The sequence below is a fragment of the Notechis scutatus genome, chromosome Z, assembly GCF_049901735.1.
Source record: "Notechis scutatus isolate UNSWTSFEM ecotype Mainland chromosome Z, rNotScu1.2, whole genome shotgun sequence".
In the NCBI taxonomy this organism is placed as follows: domain Eukaryota; kingdom Metazoa; phylum Chordata; class Lepidosauria; order Squamata; family Elapidae; genus Notechis; species Notechis scutatus.
The window spans coordinates 25,398,339-25,417,404 of record NC_142025.1 but is presented as its reverse complement, the minus strand read 5'-3'; the positions used below and the strand labels follow the sequence as shown (position 1 = coordinate 25,417,404).

Below are 19,066 nucleotides of genomic sequence, written 5' to 3'. Positions count from 1 at the left end.
TCTGCCTTCTACTGTTGAAATCCAGAATGTTGAGGTTTATATATGTTAACTAATGTTAAAATCTTAGATCTTTGTTTGGATCTTTTGCTGGTTATTAGACTGAAGAATGAGGAATTTATTTATTTGATTTGCCTATTATGAAATGGGTTTTATGGTTCTTAGTTAAGAGGAGGCGAACAGTTTATGGAGTTATTTATATATGCCATGACTTTCTTAGGGGTGAGACGAAGTACTTTTAATTTTTTCTTCCTTTTCTTTTTCAGTTTGCATCTTTTAGTGTTCTATTTTAAACCATTAATAAAATCACTAAACAAATATTCATTTAAAATTATTGAAATAGTAATTAGATTAACCACTTGTAAAAACTCAAACATTACTGAATAATCGGTCAGTCACAGAATGCCAAATTTCTTGTATGTCTAAACACACTCGGTGAATAAAGAATTTATTCTATTCTGTTCTGTTCTGTCCTACCCTACCTTATTTAAACCAATGGGACAGAGAGAAATTTAGAGTTAATTGTGCTTCCATGATAGAATAACTCAATATTTCAACTGCTACAACTGAAAAAAAATATCATTGCTTCCCCTTCCAAGCCTGACACAATTTGTATTAAATGGGAATCTTTCCTTTTTAAAACAAAATAAGCAAGATATCCACTGTATTAAATCTTTGGAAAGTATAGCAATTCATTTTTGAATAATTATTCCTAAAAGTAAAAATGGGGCAAAATATTATTTCTATCCACTATGAGTGATATCTGTGTCTCTAACTATGATTATTGAGATTTTGAAAAGCCTCCCAAACACAAATTATCCACCCCTTCAAAAATACCATCCATCCAATATACAATTAGACTTTACTTGAAACATAGGAGCAGAAATTCTGAAAAGCATTTTTCAGTATACCATTTTAAGTTCCTATTAATTTTTAGATCATTCAACTTATTTCAAATATCTTGACATTTAAGAAGATAGACTGTTATGTGAATTATATATGTTATTATGCTCTTTCCTAACAGATTGTTTTCCTAGATTTGTAAATGCTTTTTGGTAAATGCACACAATGAGACTCATTAAGCCATCTCTTATGTTTTTTGAAACATGTGCAGACATGCACATAGCTCCTGACAAGAATATCTTAACAGAGACATGTCATTTCCTTGGCACATCTGTCCTCTGGAAGGACTATGTAAACTTGGGAAAAAAATAGGCTTGGTTTAAGGTATTCCCAACAAGTATTTTACATTTACCTATGCATACCCTGAATCATATTTTAATTTTTCTTGCTCAAATCAAGAAAGCTTGTAGGTAAGCAATAGATGTAGATTTGATAGAAGAGAATCACTGTAACCTTTAATTTTGATGGGAGGCAAAATGGATGAAAATCATGTTTACATTAATTTTCACTACTTCTGTATTCTGTATGCAGCTTATCCTAATCAAGCTGACAGAAAATTTAATGGATATAGTTGGCATATAAATTAAAATTTCTATATTGGAAATAGGGCACAATATAGTTTTATATATACATAGTTTCAGAATTTTGGAATTGAAGGACAGCTTTTGCTTTCTGAAAACTAGTATTTAGATACTTAAAGACTATATATTGTTAAGAGTTACAATTTCCAATCAATTTCCTCAAAAAGATTGCTAGTGACAATTTTGTGAAGATATAAAAATGGATGCTATCCTTTCAAAATATAGATTATTAAATCATACATTGTCAAATAAACCCAGGCTGATAAAATGTTTTGCAAATCTCTTTCGATTTAAACTTTAAAAGTATAAATTTAAGGAATTTCTGCAATTTATTCAGAAAGGGTCAGAAGGTAGCTACAGTAGAATACACACAAGAAATTACGTTAGTGTATTAAATTATCTAGGGTCCATATACTGTTAATCAGCAAATACATTGTGTTTTTACAGAAATCAAAACTTTTATTCATTTACAGGAATTATCCAGAAGAAATGCTACAAGTTATATTTTATTCATAATAAAAAGTTTATTTCCAAAAATGCAAATCAAACTTATATATTATCCAAATTTAATTGAAACTATCATTTATGTGCTTTATTAAAAATTAAAAATTATGATTCTTATAACATTCAGGTACAGGGGTAGAAAATTCAAGGCATAACCTTGTTGCTGAAGATGTAGTGGAAAATAAGGACAGAAATAATTTATTAGCAAATAAATATGAAGATTATGAAAAAAGATTAATTAAAGGTTTTTGGAAACCACCAAATGAATATTTTTACACTCAGCCCAACTGATATTTTTTTGCAATTTCGGACTATTTATGTTTACCATTATTATGAAAAGTAACGAAGTTAAATCCATGCTTTAATGGAGCATTTATGAAGAATTGCATATTATTAAAATGTCTGTTTAATCCAAAAGTTAATCAATATGAGTCATTCCCATCAATTTTATATTTACACAAATAATATATTTTTCACTACCTTGTATCAATTTACATTATTTGCTTAGACATTATACAAGTAACATAAATTGGCACAAAAGATGCAATTTACATGAACTGTCCAAATGTCAGATAAAGGAGACTTTGTCTATTGTTTTGGGATTATTTTAGGAAAAAGTTTGGGGATTATATCCAGAGCCCTATAAATTGACAATTTGTTGTATTTTTAAAAAGCTGATATTTATCATTAAGGCATGCACAAGTCTGTGATAGATTTTTATTTAGCTGCTATGAGCTATGAAGTTCTTGAATTTAACTATTTTCTGTTCTAGTTTTCATTATATGAAGTCATATTTTTCTATTTTATAGAAAAATGTAGAAATACCAAATAATCAAAATGTTAATTGATTGCTTTTAAAATCATTTAATTTTAATAAAATTATTTGCTTATATTAAACTTCCCCAACCTTACTATCTTCCAGGTATGCAAGTTTAAGCTGCCTAAATTCTTAGTCTTTGTTAAAACATTGTTAATAACTACGAAGTTCACAACACGTAGAAGGCACTTAAGATTGAGAAGTCAAAGTTAGTAAAGTTGTAGCTAGTAAGCTAATAACATTTTATGATTGAAAAGGGAACTAATGGCTTCCAAATAATAATAGTAATAACAATAAAATGCCATCCATCAATTATACACTGCTTGGATCCACACATATACTATGTCAACAAATTATGAATCCTAGATTCTTGAGAAAAACTGAATGTGTATGAAGGCAAACTGGCTAAACAGGCAATTGTGATTTTACTTTACAATACAAAGAAAGCTAATTTTAAATCATTACTGTTAAATCTTGTTTGGAAGCCATTGTAGATATTATTTGAATTATGAACTTTCAAATTATGAACTTTTGCAAATACTAACCATTCCAACCTAGAAGCTACCAGATAAAATATACCATAAAATAAACCTTTCCCATCTTCTCAGAACTTCACTCACATGCTGTCTGCTGATGTGCATAAATACCATTCACTGTTTAGAGGTATATACTATAGTGACTGTGCAAGCCTGAAATTAAGTGCAAGAGTGATTTTTATGTTTGTTTAGACTTATGAACAAAATGGATTTACAAACAGTCACCTGGAATATAACCTGTTTATAAGTATGGGAACATCTATCTATATTTGTTTGGATATAACGGACTATAATTATCTGTGGATTCCTTGCTTATTTCACAAAGGAAATGATATATGTGTGCATATTTCATGCCTAGTTGTTTAAAAATGAAGTATTTCATTGCTGAAATTTGATTGACTGCAACATTTTCCACTTTCCAAAAAAAGCTGGAGCCTTTTTTAGGGTATTTAATGTTCACAGTAAGTTATTTTTGAGGTTTGTAGGTAATACATTATTACTTATGATGATGTCATTATCTTTTTGTGAGCTGCTGAGCCTACAATTCCAGAAAGATATAAATTCGATTAAATAAATAAATAAATCTAGCCAGAGTATCTATTCTAAATGTTTTGTTTAGACAGGTTTTAGAACATACAGGAAAAGCTCACATTTACATACTGTACCATCTCAAACAGTATACAGGTAGTTTTTACTTAATAATGGGGATTGGACTGACAACTCGACTGCTAAGCAACAGTTGTAAAGAGCAATGTCATGTGATTGCAGTAACTTAAATGGCAGTTGTGGCAGTCTCACTTGCCAGTTAGACAAATCCAGTGAAGTCATGTGATCACCATTTGTGATGTCTTACTGGCTTCTCCATTGAGTTTGCTTGTTGGAAGATGGTATTGAAGTTTGCAAGTTGTAAAAGGTTACAATCAGTGATCTCATGACTATGAGACACTGCAACAGTATAAGGTGACTACCAGGTATGAACTGGAATCACATGATCTCAGGGACATTATGATGGTCCCAACTACAAAGAGCAATCAGAAGTCCCATTCCTTCAGCACTGTCACAACTTCCAATGAATAAGTGATTGTTCAACAAGGTTCATTAATGGGCTTGCCTGGGCTACACTGAGTGAAGAGGAATGCCTTGGGCTACCTCTAAAATATATAACTGTATATAAATCAAATAATAACATTAAAAGTTCATAATCTTGTGAGGCTGCATTATTAGCTGTCAAGCACCACATGCAGCCTATGGGCCCTGGATTGGACATTCCTGATCTATACTTAAAACTGCACTTTAAAATATTTCTTAAAGAAGACAATTAAGAAAACTATCAAAATACTTCTGAATCATTGCTACTCTGAAGAGTAAGCTGGAATCATTCACTTGTAACTTAACCTACAACATGTTTGTAATCTGTTATTTTAAAAAAACGTTGGTTTGCTTATGAGAACATGGCCTTTACTGTCATAAAAAAACAACAGGTTAATGCATTTCCCAAGGTACAGGCCCACTTATAGAATCCATTTTATTGCCCCTTCTGCAACTTTGCAAATGTAAATCACTTTTGTATGAAAAGCAAAAGAATGAACTTTGTAGGTAATACATGATTTTTCTATCAGTCCAATGCTGACACAATCTTAATTTATAAGACTGTAGTCTCAGTATCCTTTACTTTTAAGATGCAGCTGCTTCTGTAAAAACACATTCTTCAACACAAAAGACATGTGACTTTATTAGTTTTACAAAGAAACAGCAACATTAACATGAAAAGTAGATTTTAAATATTTTTTCCAGCACCACTTCAAGTTCTAGCATTCTATTGGTTCATGCATCTGTAGAATAGCAGCAAGCCCTTTTGATAAACACATGAACTGCTTTGCTATTGTTGAGCTATGTTGCCTTTTTTATGGTCAGTTACAATAAGGAAGTGACCCTGTTTGAACTTTCTGTGGAACAAGAGAAATAGAAGTTAGTAATAGGCTAAAGAAATTACAGAAATTAAGAAGTATCCATTCTATTGTCTCTCTCCCCAACCCCAATCTTTCAAGAAAAAATGATTACTCTTAATTAGCCTAAAATAACATCTGTAATCCTAAATACCCAGTCTAATTTTCTCTTATACTGCACCTTAAATACTCTCCCCCAACTAACTCTATTTTATTCTACTCTAAGATCTAAGATTGAAAAGGCTATCGTTTCATTATTTTATGATAGGAGAAAACTTAAAAACACATGTAAATGTAGAAACTGGACTGGTTTTCATATAAGTGAAATTATTGTTCAGAAAGCTTCTTCCTTGGTCTAAAGCTAAACAAATCGAAGAATTTTACAGTCTGGGAAACCAGGAAGAGGCAAATAGGTCTTCTCAAACGAAATTCAGTGAAAGAGATGTGTAATTTAACGGCATGAATACGAATACAAGGCCCTCCTGCTAAATATGTGGATGAACCTTCGCTGAAGCAGCAAATCCTGCAGGCCCAAACCAAACATGTCAGCTCCCCCATGCCATCAAATCCACATTCCCGTTGCCTCCCATCCCTTTCGCGGGCCGGAATAATCGTCCCCTGCCCCAATTCTTCGAATTGTCTTCCCGCACCTCCATCCTAATAAGCATCTTTGCTCCTCCATTATTCCCTTGGGGCCTTCCACCTCTCGTTTCGGTCTGGACTGTTAGGAAAGCATCAACAGCGGGAAAGGGAGAAAGAAATAGGGAAAGAATGCCAGGCAACTTACCACCCAGGTTAGACCTCCGCTGCCGCCGCCGGCTCCTCCACCACTGCCATTTCCGCCGCCGCCGCCGCCGCCTCCTGATTTTGCCATTATTTTATAGTCGTTTCAGTATAAATAGTTATAAATATAAAGGTCTAAAAAGGGGGCGGTGGGAGGGAGGGGAAAAAAAGCCACCCAGAACCGGACTTGGGCTACAGCTACACTCACACCCTCGTTTCCTGCACCGCAGTTTCGGGGGGCGGGAGGTGATCCACAGAGATTCTTCACACCCAGGTCGCGCGCGCGCCTACACACAACACAAGAGAGACACGGAACCCAATGTTCCGTCTCGTGCGAATGTGTGCCCACCCTCCTTCCCCCACAGCCCCTAACTTAGCTTCGCGCACCTAAGAGGCGTGAGCTAGTACAACACCCCCCACCACACGTTTCACCGTGCACGCGCCCCTATACAACTCCCCTCAGGCGCTGTATAGAACGGTGGCAACAGCACTGCTTCCTCTGTTTCTCTATTCTGCGTTTCAGATCACAAGTATTTATTTAATATTTTAGACAGAGCTTTGTCTTTTAAATACCGATAAATAAAAACCGTTCGGCGGTTGAAAAGAACGACTAGAAATCAGCAGGCGAGGGCCCAGAGAAATCCGCAGATGGGGGAGGGGAAGTCTTCCGATGACGTTCCTGACACCAACGTTGGGCGGCGGCGTAGCAGATAGGCCAGCTTGGAATCTTCTGCGTAACTGCGGAGGTGTGGGCCACCTTTTTTCTTCGAAGTGGGATCCAAACTGCCAAGAGGCCGAATTAAAAAACGGCCTGGCAAACCTCCGACCGATTTTTCCGCCCGCGGAAAAGCCCTATCTTCAGACAATAACTGCACTGCCCCCGTCCGGCACAGCTACCGCAACCTCCGAATGCTCCATTCCCCACCCCGACAGGCCGCCATCAGCCAATTATAATCAAATGACAGCCGCGCAGATCTCATCTTCCACCAACCCCGAAAAAGCCATTCTGAAGGCAGATCTACATGACCACGGATGGCAACGAGAGAACTCTTTTGGAATGAGGATTTCAGGAATTGAGGATATGTTGCTGAGTTAAAAGAGAAACAGAAAGAAAATTCTTCAGTTTCGAAGTTCAGGCCACGTTGGTTCTTTCAGACGTAGACGGTTAGCAGTGCCTAAATTAAAATCGCTTTGTTGTTCTTGATTTTGGATACTCTAAGTGCTGTTTGATTATTTGAAAAAATACTGTTTATAGAAATAAAATCTTACTGATATTTTCTGATAAACATATTTAAGCCCAATTTAAATAGGCTGAATAATGTGCCTTAAAATTGTATTAAAATTGTAACCTCATTTCATTAGTAACCTTGAGAGACTAACAACCATTAAAGTTTAATGGGATGTTGGTAAATACGCTAAAACACAATCTAAAACAGTTGATTTCTCCAAATTTTCAAGTATGCGACGAATACTTACATGCTTAATTACTATCACTTTTATTGCCAGTTTTACCCAAATAAGATATTTTCTCATATAAAAAGATGACGTATTTTTTGGTTATTCAAATTTTAGAATAATTTTCTGTTCATAGTAATTTACATTAAGTAAAAGTCCACATTATTTAGGGTATGACGTATCATACATGGATTAGCAATATAAATTAACATTTCAACGAGATTAGTAGAACCCAATAAAATATAAGTATTAAAAAGATATATGTTCAAATATTAATGCCTAGGTCATTTAGCCATTGAAGCACAGCATAGTTTATATTAAAAAAACCAACCACTCAACTGGTATAGGTACTCATTTTACAGCCAGTCATGATGTGATCTAGTTTGATGTGGAAGTCTACAGCCATACTGATGGGAGCATACTATGTCCCATTTAGAGTCCTGGCAAACTGAGCACTCTTAGCAAAAACAAGCTCTCATGCTCTAATCCCGATTGTGATCGCCTCCTGCAACCCTCTACCAGTGAAAACAGAACTGGAAAGTGTTTGCTGGCAGAGGCACTGTGAGCTGGTCCTTCACTGTTTCCAGGGTGGCCCCACAAGTCAGATCTAAGCACACCATGGGCTGAATCCGGCAAACGAGCCTTGAGTTTGAGACAATCTTTAACCCCTGCTTAAAGATTGTCCATTGGTGTAGTTCAAAGCCTAGCACCTTTTTTGTGGGGTCATTTATATGTATTCCTATAACTGGGCATTTAGCGACCCATTTGGCTTTCCATTATCTAGAATTAAACTTAAACAGCAATTTGTAAAACAGAAGTTTACTTAGAAGTAAATAATATATGATTATCCAAATCTTTCTTTCCTTGGAGAATTCAATAGGATATATTAAATTACTCCCTATGACTGTGATGGCAAACCTACGCCACACTTGCCAGAAGTGGCATGCAGAGCCATCTCTCCAGGCATGCCAGCTGTCTCCTGTTACTCTTCCTTTCGTTAACATGCATGCTACCTCCTAGCTGAAGTTTATTAACCATATTTCATTATAAAATATATAATACTGAAATACAGGTAGTTCTCAACTTACAACCACAATGGAACCCAACATTTCTGTTAAGTGAGATGTTTGTTAAGTGAGTTTTGTCCCATTTTATGACTTTCTTTCTCCAATTATTAAGTTAATCACTGCAGTAGATAAATTGCTTATCAGTTCATAAAATGGGATCACATGACCTTGGAACACAGCAGTGGTCATAAATATGAACCAGTCACCAAGTATCTGAATTTTGATCATATGATCATGGGGAGACTGCAAGGTCGTAACTATAAAAATGGTCATAAGTTATTTTTTAGTGCCATTGTAACTTTGAACAGTCACTAAAGCAACTGTTGTAAGTCAGACTATCTGTATAATATCAATATTGCTGTTTCAGGCCTATCTGTACCTGTGCTTGATTGTTATGCAGAACACTGGATTAGCATTTTATATTCTTAAAATATAACCAATCACATTAACATTACCTACAATTAGAACTATTAATACACCAGCAAGTTGGGAATGTAATCCTTTAAAGATTGTATAGTCAATTATAAATGTTGAATTTTGCCTCTAAATATTGACTTTAGCCTCCACAGCTTGTGCAGATTCTAAAAACATTTAAAATGCAACTTTCTTTGGAGCTGAACAGAATAATACCTTTTTGGAGATCAGCAGCTGTTATGACATTTGGTGTAATGATGAAGACAGGCTAAAAGCTAGAAGACTGTGAGTCCTGTCATCTAGTCCTGTCGTACACAAAACAACGGTTGGTCTGTGTCTTTCTAGCTAGTCCTAAAAAGCAGGCATTGGCAAACCACTTCTGAAATCTTGCCAAGAAAACTACAGGATTAGGGTAGGTGTCAAGAGTCAGTACTGACTTAAAGGCATGTGTGCATACAAAGGTGATAACTGCCATGTAAAATGGGTCATTAAAAAGAAGATAAAGCTATAATGAGAGCTAAATCAATATGGTGGTTTAAGGCAGTGAGCTGGAAGTGGATGATCCTGAATTCTAGTCCTGATAACCTAAACAAAAATCAGCTATACTTTATGTGGATAAATTCTCTTCAGTTCTATCAGCATTGCCAATGGCAAAACATTGTGTCTGCTTCTAGGCATAATAAATCCAAACTTTTTGGAAACAGTATCTTCTATTCTGTAACTAGCTAACAGAATACATTTCACAATCTAACATAGGTAGAAAATTGGCCTGTTGAGTTCATAGCAATCCCTTCCTAAATTTATGTTATATACTTTAAATCCTAGGCTTTTTCTACTGCTTTTCCAAACCAACTGATGCTTTGCCATTGTCCACAAAGTGACCAGAGACAATTGCAAGTGAAGTACATTTATATGACTCTTATATAAATTTGTATATCATGATTATTTGAATGTATAATAGCACTGAAAAAAACTGACTTATAGGTTTTAACTTACAGCTGTTGCAACATTCCCAAGATCACATGTTGAAAAATTGGGTGTTTGGCAAATATTTATGATAGTTGCACTGTACTGAGTCATGTGATCACCATTTGTAACCTCAGCTGGCTTTCAACAAGCAAAGTCAATGAGGAAAAACCAGATTTGCTTAACAAATGCACAATTCACTTAACAACTGCAGTGATTCTTTTAACAACTGTGACAAAAAAAAGTAAACTCATGCAAAACTCACAACTGCCTTGCTTAACAACGGAAATGTTGGGCTAAATTGCAGTTGTAAGTCGAGGGCTACTTGTAATTAGTTCTAATGTAAATCATTTCACCTGCTTCATATAGAAAGAAAAAATAGTAGAGAGCATTTTCAAACATTTGCAATTTTAAAGCTTTTTACTAGAAAAACTGATTGATGCAGAAATATTTACTTATTCTTGATAACAGCCATGTTTAAAAAAAAAATATGAATAATAGGAAAAACTCCATCAAAAACAGATGATTTTTTAAAGAGGCAGTTGGGATATTATTTAATTGGATATTTTGAAGATTTTCTGCACCAGTACATGCTCTGTAGAATATTCTGCCCTCCAAGATTGGATTTTCCCTAAACCCTAATGTCCTTCAATTTCTGATTGTGTTCCTGAATCTGGGACACTAAATATGTTTCCTGGCTTTATTTTTAATTGGCCAAGTATCTCAGCTATTGAATATAACATTTTAAAACAATAAAATATCCAAAATAATTCAAATATTTTTATTATTTAAAATGTTTTTTTTAATTTTAGAATATAATAGAATAACAGAGTTGGAAGGGACCGTGGAGGTCTTCTAGCCCAACTCCCTGCCTAGGCAGGAAACCCTACGCCACTTCAAACAATGGTTATCCAACATTTTTTAAAAAATTTCCAGTGTTGGAGCATTCACAACTTCTAAAAGCAAGTTGTTCCACTGATTAATTGTTCTCACTGTCAGGAAATTTCTCCTTAGTTCTAAGTTGCTTCTCTCCTTAATTAGTTTCCACCCATTGTTCTTGTCCTGCCCTCAGGTGCTTTGGATAATAGCTTGACTCCCTCTTCTTTGTGACAGCCCCTGAGATATTGGAACACTGCTATCATGTTTCCCCTAGTCCTTCTTTTCATTAAACTAGACATTCCCAGTTCCTGCAACCATTCATGTTTTAGCTTCCAGTCCGCTAATCATCTTTATTGCTCTTCTCTGCATTCTTTCTAAAGTCTCAACATCTTTTTTACATTGTAGCCACCAAAACTGAATGCAGTATTCCAAGTGTGGCTTTACCAAGGCATTATAAAGTGGTATTAACACTTCACGTGATCACGTAAGAAAATGAATGTGAAATATGTTATTGAAAATCAATAAATATAATGTTAAGGCTAATATAATAATTGATATATGTGATATGAAATACTGATTAGAAGGATTATAAACATACATAAATAAAATATGTCTGATAATGGTATTATGTGCACAAAGAAATGTGTACCCAATTGACACACTGATGAACAGAAAGGTTTTATTTGTTTCTTTTTGTTGTTGTAAAATAAAATATTTAAAAGAAATCACTTCACGTGATCTTGATTCTATTCCTCTGTTTATGCAGCCTAGAACTGTGCTGGCTTTTTTTGGCAGCGGCTGCACACTACTGGCTCATATTTAAATAGTTGTCCATTAGGACTATGAGATCCCTGTCACAATTACTACTATTGAACATATAATGTACCTGTGCATTTGATTTTTCTTGCCTAAATGTAGAACCTTACTTTTTTCACCATTGAATTTCATTTTGTTAGATAGCGCCCAATGTTCAAGTCTGTCAAGTATCTTAAGCCTATCTTCTGGAGTGTTGGGTATTCCTGCCAGCTTGGTGTCATCTGCAGATTTGATGAGTTCCCCATCTATCCGCTTGTTCAAGTCATTGATGGAGATGTTGAAGAATACTGGGCCTAAAACAGAGCCTTAAGGGTACTCCATTGCATGCTTCCCTCCATGTAGATGCAGTTCCATTGAGGACTACACATTCAGTGCGGTTGGTCAGCCAGTTACAAATCCATCTGGTGGTGATGCTGTCTAACTAACTCACATTTTTCTACTTTATCTAGTAGTAGGTTATGGTCTACTTTATCAAATGCCTTACTGAAGTCCAAGTAAATTATATCGACAGCATTCCTCTGGTCAGCTAATTTTATTACTTTGTCAAAGAATGCAATAAGATTAGTCTGACATGATATGTTTTTAACAAACCCATGTTGGCTTTTGGTTATTACTTTGTTTGCTTCTAGGTGTTCACTGATTCATTGCTAGATTATATTTTCCAGAATCTTTCCTGGTATTGAGGTCAGGCTGATAGATCTGTAGTTTCCTGGATCTATTTTTTCCCCTTTTTTGAAGATGGGAACTACGTCAGCTCCTTTCCAGTCCTCTGGCAGTTCCCCAGTGCTCCAGGATCTTTGAAAGATATAGTTCAATGGTTCTGAGATCTCATCTGACAGTTCCTTTAGAATCTTGGGTTGTAATCCATCTGGTTCTGGTGATTTGAACTTGTCTAGGGTAGATAAGTGTACACTTACCATTTTCTTCCCTATTTTAACTTGTGTTCCTATTCTGTTTTTTGTGGTGCTATTTTTGATAGGTTGGACTGTTTTTCCCTTTCTATAAAGGCAGATGCAAAAAATGAGTTAGTTCTGCTTTCTGCCTGTTGCTTGTCCCCTTTCCACTTTCTCCTAGCAATGGACCAATTGTTTCCTTGACTTTTTTTTTCTTGTTTTTCACAGGTTGGAAGAAACCTTTTTATTTTTTACTTTTGTTGCAAGCCTTTTTTATTGTGAGCCTTAGTGTCAGGATTCTGGCAGTTACTCCAATGAAATCATGAGCCTCGAGCCACACTCCCCCCCTTCTTTCTGTTGTCAACTATAAAATGTGTATACAAAGGCGGAGCCTCGTTGCTGCGATACAGCTGCAATCTCGGGGCTCTGAGATCGCAGCTGATATCCCCGCTCCTGGTCGGTCCCAACGGACCTAAACCGTCCCGTAGAGACGGTGATAGTAAGGGCGCGTTCTGTAGATCCCAGGGACATCGCAGGTCCCTGGTTGATCCAGAAGAAGCCCTTTTACCATCGGCCGAGGGAGGCAGCCATTAAGCTGCTGAAGCTGGGGGACAGCTCCGGAAGGAAGAGATCGCAAGAGAAAGTGTATCAGCTTGGTGAGGACTTTTTTTTTTTTAATATTAATATTCGGGACTAAAGGACACTCTAAGAATGAGAAGAAATCTGTAAGATTCTTGACAAAACTGACTTAGCGGCGATTTTTAAAGAGAAATGTCAAAGTGAGGCTTGGCTTTTTACTTTTACCTTTTTTTTCTTTCATTGAACTTCTATGGTGATCTAGTTAAGCAGACTGGTTTTTTTCTTTTATATTTACTAGTTCTTTTTTCTCCTTTTTGACTGTTTATATTTTATAAAATAGAGGCCCCCTTTAGTATTTTTTTTTCTTTAAATTAAATATATATACATATATTTTCGTTCTTTTTAGGCTTTTTTAAGGGGAAAGAAGGGGGAGTGGTTTTAAGAAATTTTGCAACACTGCCAACTAGAGGCTTGAAAATATCTTATTTGAAGTTGAGAGCTGGGAAAAAACTTTTTTCTCAAGGCCACTGGAAGTGATAAGATAGAGGGAAGAGCACTGGAGGATGTTTATACAGGTGCACTTTGGGACTTCTATTATTAATTGAATATTTGAAGCTTGGCTTTGAAATGTGTGGAGAAGCCAAATAAGAGCCTTGGATAAATAAAAGGCAGTGGGTGCTTTTTATTCTTTATTTTTTATTAACTGTTCTATCCCTCCCCCCCAACCCCACAGCACTTTGTAATATTGGTATACTTATTTTTATTTTACCCCATTTTTATTTTATTTTTAAAGGGGAAGCCTCAGAATATTTATTTTTTCCTTTTTATTCTTTTTTTATTGGGATTTTTGCTTTTTTATCTCTACTTCTGACTTATTTTTATGGTTATTTTTTATTTTTGAGATCTCTCAATTGGATTAAGGTGGGAAGAACCTGAAGAACTTCTTCTTTTTGCTTATTATTATTATTATTATTATTATTTTACATTGTTGGCTTTATTTTGTCTCTTTTTTCTCTTCATTTTTAATTTTTACTTTTGAATTATAATTGAGCATTTCACAATTGGATTAAGGTCTTGAAGAACCTGAAGAATTTTTCTTTTTTAATTTTGGACTTTTTACTTCTTATTGGCCTTTTTTTTTTTTTTGTGCTTTCCCGTTTTCTAATTGGATTATAATTGGTCACCTTATTAACTGGATTAAAAGAACCGGAAGACTCTGAATCACGGAATGAGTAAGAGAATTTTACCTTCGGGCATTTCAACTTCTGCTCCTGTTTCCCCATCATATGGAGGACGACTTTCTATAATGGCAAAGCAATATAAAGCACAAATGGATTTAACGACGGTTATGCAAGGAATACAAGATCTTAAAATGAGCATGGAACAAAGAATGGAGAGTATTGATAAAAGAATTGGGAAGATTGATGAAAAATTTGAAAATGTTCAACAAATGATGGTGAATCATGATGAGAGAATCCAAAAAATAGAAGAGAAAGACAAGCAAAGAGATGACATAATTGGAAATATCGATAGCAGATTAACAACGGTTGAACAAGAAAAAAGTGGGATGTTGAAGTGGGAGATGGACAGGTCAGAATTTTATCTTAGATTTCAAAATATTGAGGAGGAAAAAGGACAAAATTTGGCTGCAGTAATGATTGAAATCTTGGCTGGAGCCTTGGAAATAACAGAAGAAAAGATGATGGATGGAGTAGATGAGATATATCGAGTTTTCACAAGATATGCGACGAGGAACCAATTACCAAGAGAGGTTCATGTTAGATTCACCAAAAAAACTATTAAAACCCAAATATTACAAGTGGCAAGAGAGAGGGTGTTGAAGTATAAAGACAAAGAGATTGTGGTCTTAAAACAAGTACCTAGAAAAGTGAGAGAGATTAGAAGAGAATATCGATTTTTGACTAAAAGGCTATTGGAAAAGAGGTGAACTATAGATGGTTGATTCCAGAAGGATTAATGTTTACGTGGCAAGAACAGAGATACAGAATTGATTCAATTGAGAAAGCAGAAACATTCTACAAGGAATTCTTTGAAAGAAGAGAAATGGAGATAGAAAAAGAGAACATTTCAACTGAATCTGAAGAGGATCAAATGGAAATGAGAAAAGAGGAAGGTGCAATAGGTGGACAAGTGGAGATCAAAGAACAACGTGAAGTAAGATCCACGAGAGCTGTTAGACCTAAATATAAAGTATAACTATGGAGGAAAAAAAATTGATTTCTATCAATATAAATGGACTGAATTCAGCTACTAAAAGAAGAAAAACCTTTCACAAATTAGAGAAGCTAAAATTTGATATAATTTGCCTACAAGAAGTACACATTAAAAAACAACACGAACAACTACTGGCACGATCAAAATTAGGGAAAATATTTACTTCTCTGACTTACTGTAAGAAAAGAGGAGTGGTTTTGTATATTAAGAAAACTATTCCAGCAAAATTGACTTTTACTGATGAAGACGGAAGAGTATTAATGGTTGAAATAGTGGACAATAATACAAAAACACTTTTGGTTGCAATTTATGCCCCGAATGATAAACAAGAAGAATTTTATAAAAAATTACACATGAAAATAATTGAACTGGACTACGCTAATATACTTATGATGGGAGATTTCAATGGAATTGTAGACAATAAATTGGATTATACAGCAAAAGCAACACGACAAAATAGGAAGACTCTCCCTAAATCTTTTTTTAAAATGACAGATGAATTAAATCTTAAAGATATATGGAGAGAAAGAAATGCTAAAACTCAACAATACACCTTTTATTCCAAAAGACATTTATCATGGTCCAGAATAGATATGATTTGGACATCAACGGAATTATTATCTAATATTCAAGAAATAAATATTGAAACAAGTACATGGGCAGACCATAATCCAATGACAATTAAATGGAAAGGACAAAAAAGAAGATCTAGATGGACATTAAATAATACTATTTTAAAGGAAAAAAACTTTACACAATGGATGGAAAAAGAATTGGCCTTCTTCTTCAATGTCAACAAAAAAGAGGACACTTCAATACAGAATGTATGGGATACAATGAAGGCATATGCAAGAGGATTAATAATAGACTATTCAAAGAAAAAGAACATTAGGAAGAGGCAAATGATTAAAGCTCTAGAAGATGACCATAAAAAATTGGAAAAAGAATTACAAAAAGCGCCACAAAAAAAAGATATTAGACTTAAAATGGACATAATTAAACATAAAATGGATCAAGCAGAGAAAGAAGAACTGGCACAAAAAATTAGAAGTGCTAAACAGAATTACTTTGAAGATGCAAATAGGCCAGGTAGATGGTTAGCATATAAATTGAGAAAAGAGAAAGAATCAAGGAAAATATTACAGTTAATAGACAATCAAGGTCAAGTATGCTATGGTAATAAAGAGAAAAAAGCAATCATTCAAGATTTTTATGGACAATTATATAAACAGGAGGATCTTGATGAGGAAAAAATCAAACAGTATTTACAAAATGCTAACCTACCTAAGATACCTGATGAAACTGGGGAAATGTTAGAAAGTGCTATAACAATGATGGAATTAACCGAAGCACTCAACAGACAGAACAATGGAAAAGCACCAGGACCAGATGGTCTCCCGGCAGAATTTTATAGAACACTACAAGAATCGCTGAGTATTCCACTATTAGAAGTCATGAATGAAGTTATGGTAAATAAGAAAATACCTAAAACATGGTCAGAAGCTTATATTACACTTATCCCAAAAGAAGGGGTTGACCCATTACAAATTAAGAACTATAGACCTATTTCCTTATTGAATGCAGACTACAAAATCTTTGCTTCAATCTTGGCAGAGAGGCTTAAAAAATATTTAAATAATTTTATTCACCCTGATCAGAATGGATTTTTACCAAAGAGACAAATTAAAGACAATATGAGGATAATCCTGGATACATTGGAATATTACGAGGCGCATCCTGAAAAACAAATGGCTTTGATATTCTTAGATGCCCAAAAGGCATTTGATAACGTGAATTGGAGATTTATGCTATTATTATTGGAACAGATGGGCTTTGCTAGAAAATTTATTCAAGCAATAGAAGCCATATATTATAAGCAAACGGCAAAATTAATGATAGATGGAGAACTTACAGACTCTATTAATATTAAAAAAGGTACAAGACAAGGATGTCCATTATCTCCTTTGTTATTTGTATTGACTTTGGAAGTGTTAAATAGAAATATTAGAGAGGATACAAATATAAAAGGAATGGAAGTTTAAAAGGAGGAATTCAAATTGCAAGCCTTTGCAGACGACTTGGTCTTTATTTTGGAAGATCCTCTTGAGACAGCTTTAAAACTATTCGAAAAGATAGAGATGTATGGTGAGATGGCTGGCTTGAAAATAAATAAAGACAAAACAAAGATTTTGACAAAGAACATGTTATTAAGACAAAGAGAAGAGCTGACAGACCTATTGAAAATTCAAATTACGAATAAAGTTAAATATTTGGGGATATATTTGACGTCAAGATGTACTACACTGAAAGAGAATAACTATATTAAACTTAAACAGCAGATAGCATCTGATCTGAAAAAATGGGAAAACCTACAATTGTCACTGATAGGTAGAATTTCAACAATTAAGATGAATATTTTACCTAGAATGATATATTTGTTTCAAACAATACCAATTAGGTTAGGTAAAGACTATTTTGAAGAATTAAATAAAATTGTGTTGAAGTATATATGGCAAGGTAAGAAAGCGAGAATAAAATTAAAACTTTTACAGGATGCTAGAATCAGAGGAGGATTTGGCCTTCCTAATTGGGAGTTGTATTATCAAGCTGCAAATTTAATGTGGGCTAAAGAATGGATAACGTTAAGAAAGACTAGATTGTTGGCATTAGAAGGACATGATTTACTATTGGGTTGGCATGCTTTTCTATGGTATAAGGGAACTAAATCACAGGGTTATTTTAGAAGGCATTATATACGGGAATCGTTATGGTTGAATTGGGAGAAAATTAAGAAACAATGTTATTTGAAAATTCCAGTTTGGTTATCAACTATTGAAGCCTTTTCTTATCCTATAATTTATAAGAAGGAACAAACAGTTAGATATGGGGAATTACTAGATGAAAAGGGTGAACTTAAAACGATGCAAAATTTAGAAGAACAAGGTATAAAGATGAATTGGTTTTCATATGTGCAAATACATTCAAGGTATCTTAAAGATTCCAAAATGGAAGGATTTTATGACAAAATGACTGATTTAGATAGGATTTTGACAGGTACTGATGAAAAAGTGATTAAAAAATTATATAATTATTTGTTGGAAATTAAATTGGAGGATGAACAAGTTAAAGAAACGATGATTGCTGGGGGGAAGAATTTTGGATATGGGATTAACTTAGAGAAATGGCAAAAGTTGTGGTCTCAAAATTATAAAATGACAATGTCAACAGCATATAAAGAAAACTTGTACAAGATATTTTACAGGTGGCATTTTTCCCCGACAAGAATAGCAAGAATGTTCAAGAACAAATTTGAAAAGTGCTGGAAATGTCATCAGATTCCTGGTTCATATTACCATATGTGGTGGACTTGTGAGGAGGCCAGGAAATACTGGACTAGAATTCGCATATGGTTGGAAAAAATGACAAAGAAACATATAGATTTGAAGCCAGAGATTTTTTTATTGGGAATCCTACCTGATACATATAATAAAAACTTAAAGTATTTGATTGTAAATGTATTAACAGCGGCTAGGATTGTATTTGCTAAAAATTGGAAGAGTGAGAAAATACCATTAGAGGAAGAAATTATTAAGAGAATATTGGAATGTGCTGAAATGAGTAGATTGACATTTGAAATTAGAGAACAAGAAGATAAACAATTTTATGAAGTTTGGGATCTTTTTTATCAATGGTTA

The 19,066-nt window shown here is 34.4% G+C and overlaps 1 protein-coding gene and 1 long non-coding RNA gene across 2 annotated transcripts in view; one reads left to right on the top strand and one right to left on the bottom strand.

The window, feature by feature from the left end:
* TOP2B (DNA topoisomerase II beta) overlaps positions 1-6,980 on the bottom strand; it is a 64,500-nt gene extending 57,520 nt beyond the window's left edge. Inside the window, exon 1 of the mRNA XM_026688449.2 lies at positions 6,072-6,980. Within this exon, the coding sequence (XP_026544234.1) occupies positions 6,072-6,158 (87 nt within the window). The 5' untranslated portion in view covers positions 6,159-6,980. The remainder of the gene's footprint in view (positions 1-6,071) is intronic.
* A 39-nt stretch (positions 6,981-7,019) lies between these two features.
* The window catches only part of LOC148128791 (uncharacterized), a 54,834-nt gene continuing 42,787 nt past the window's right edge, over positions 7,020-19,066 (top strand). The window contains exon 1 of the long non-coding RNA XR_015745585.1: positions 7,020-7,231. This is a non-coding gene — a long non-coding RNA (uncharacterized LOC148128791). The remainder of the gene's footprint in view (positions 7,232-19,066) is intronic.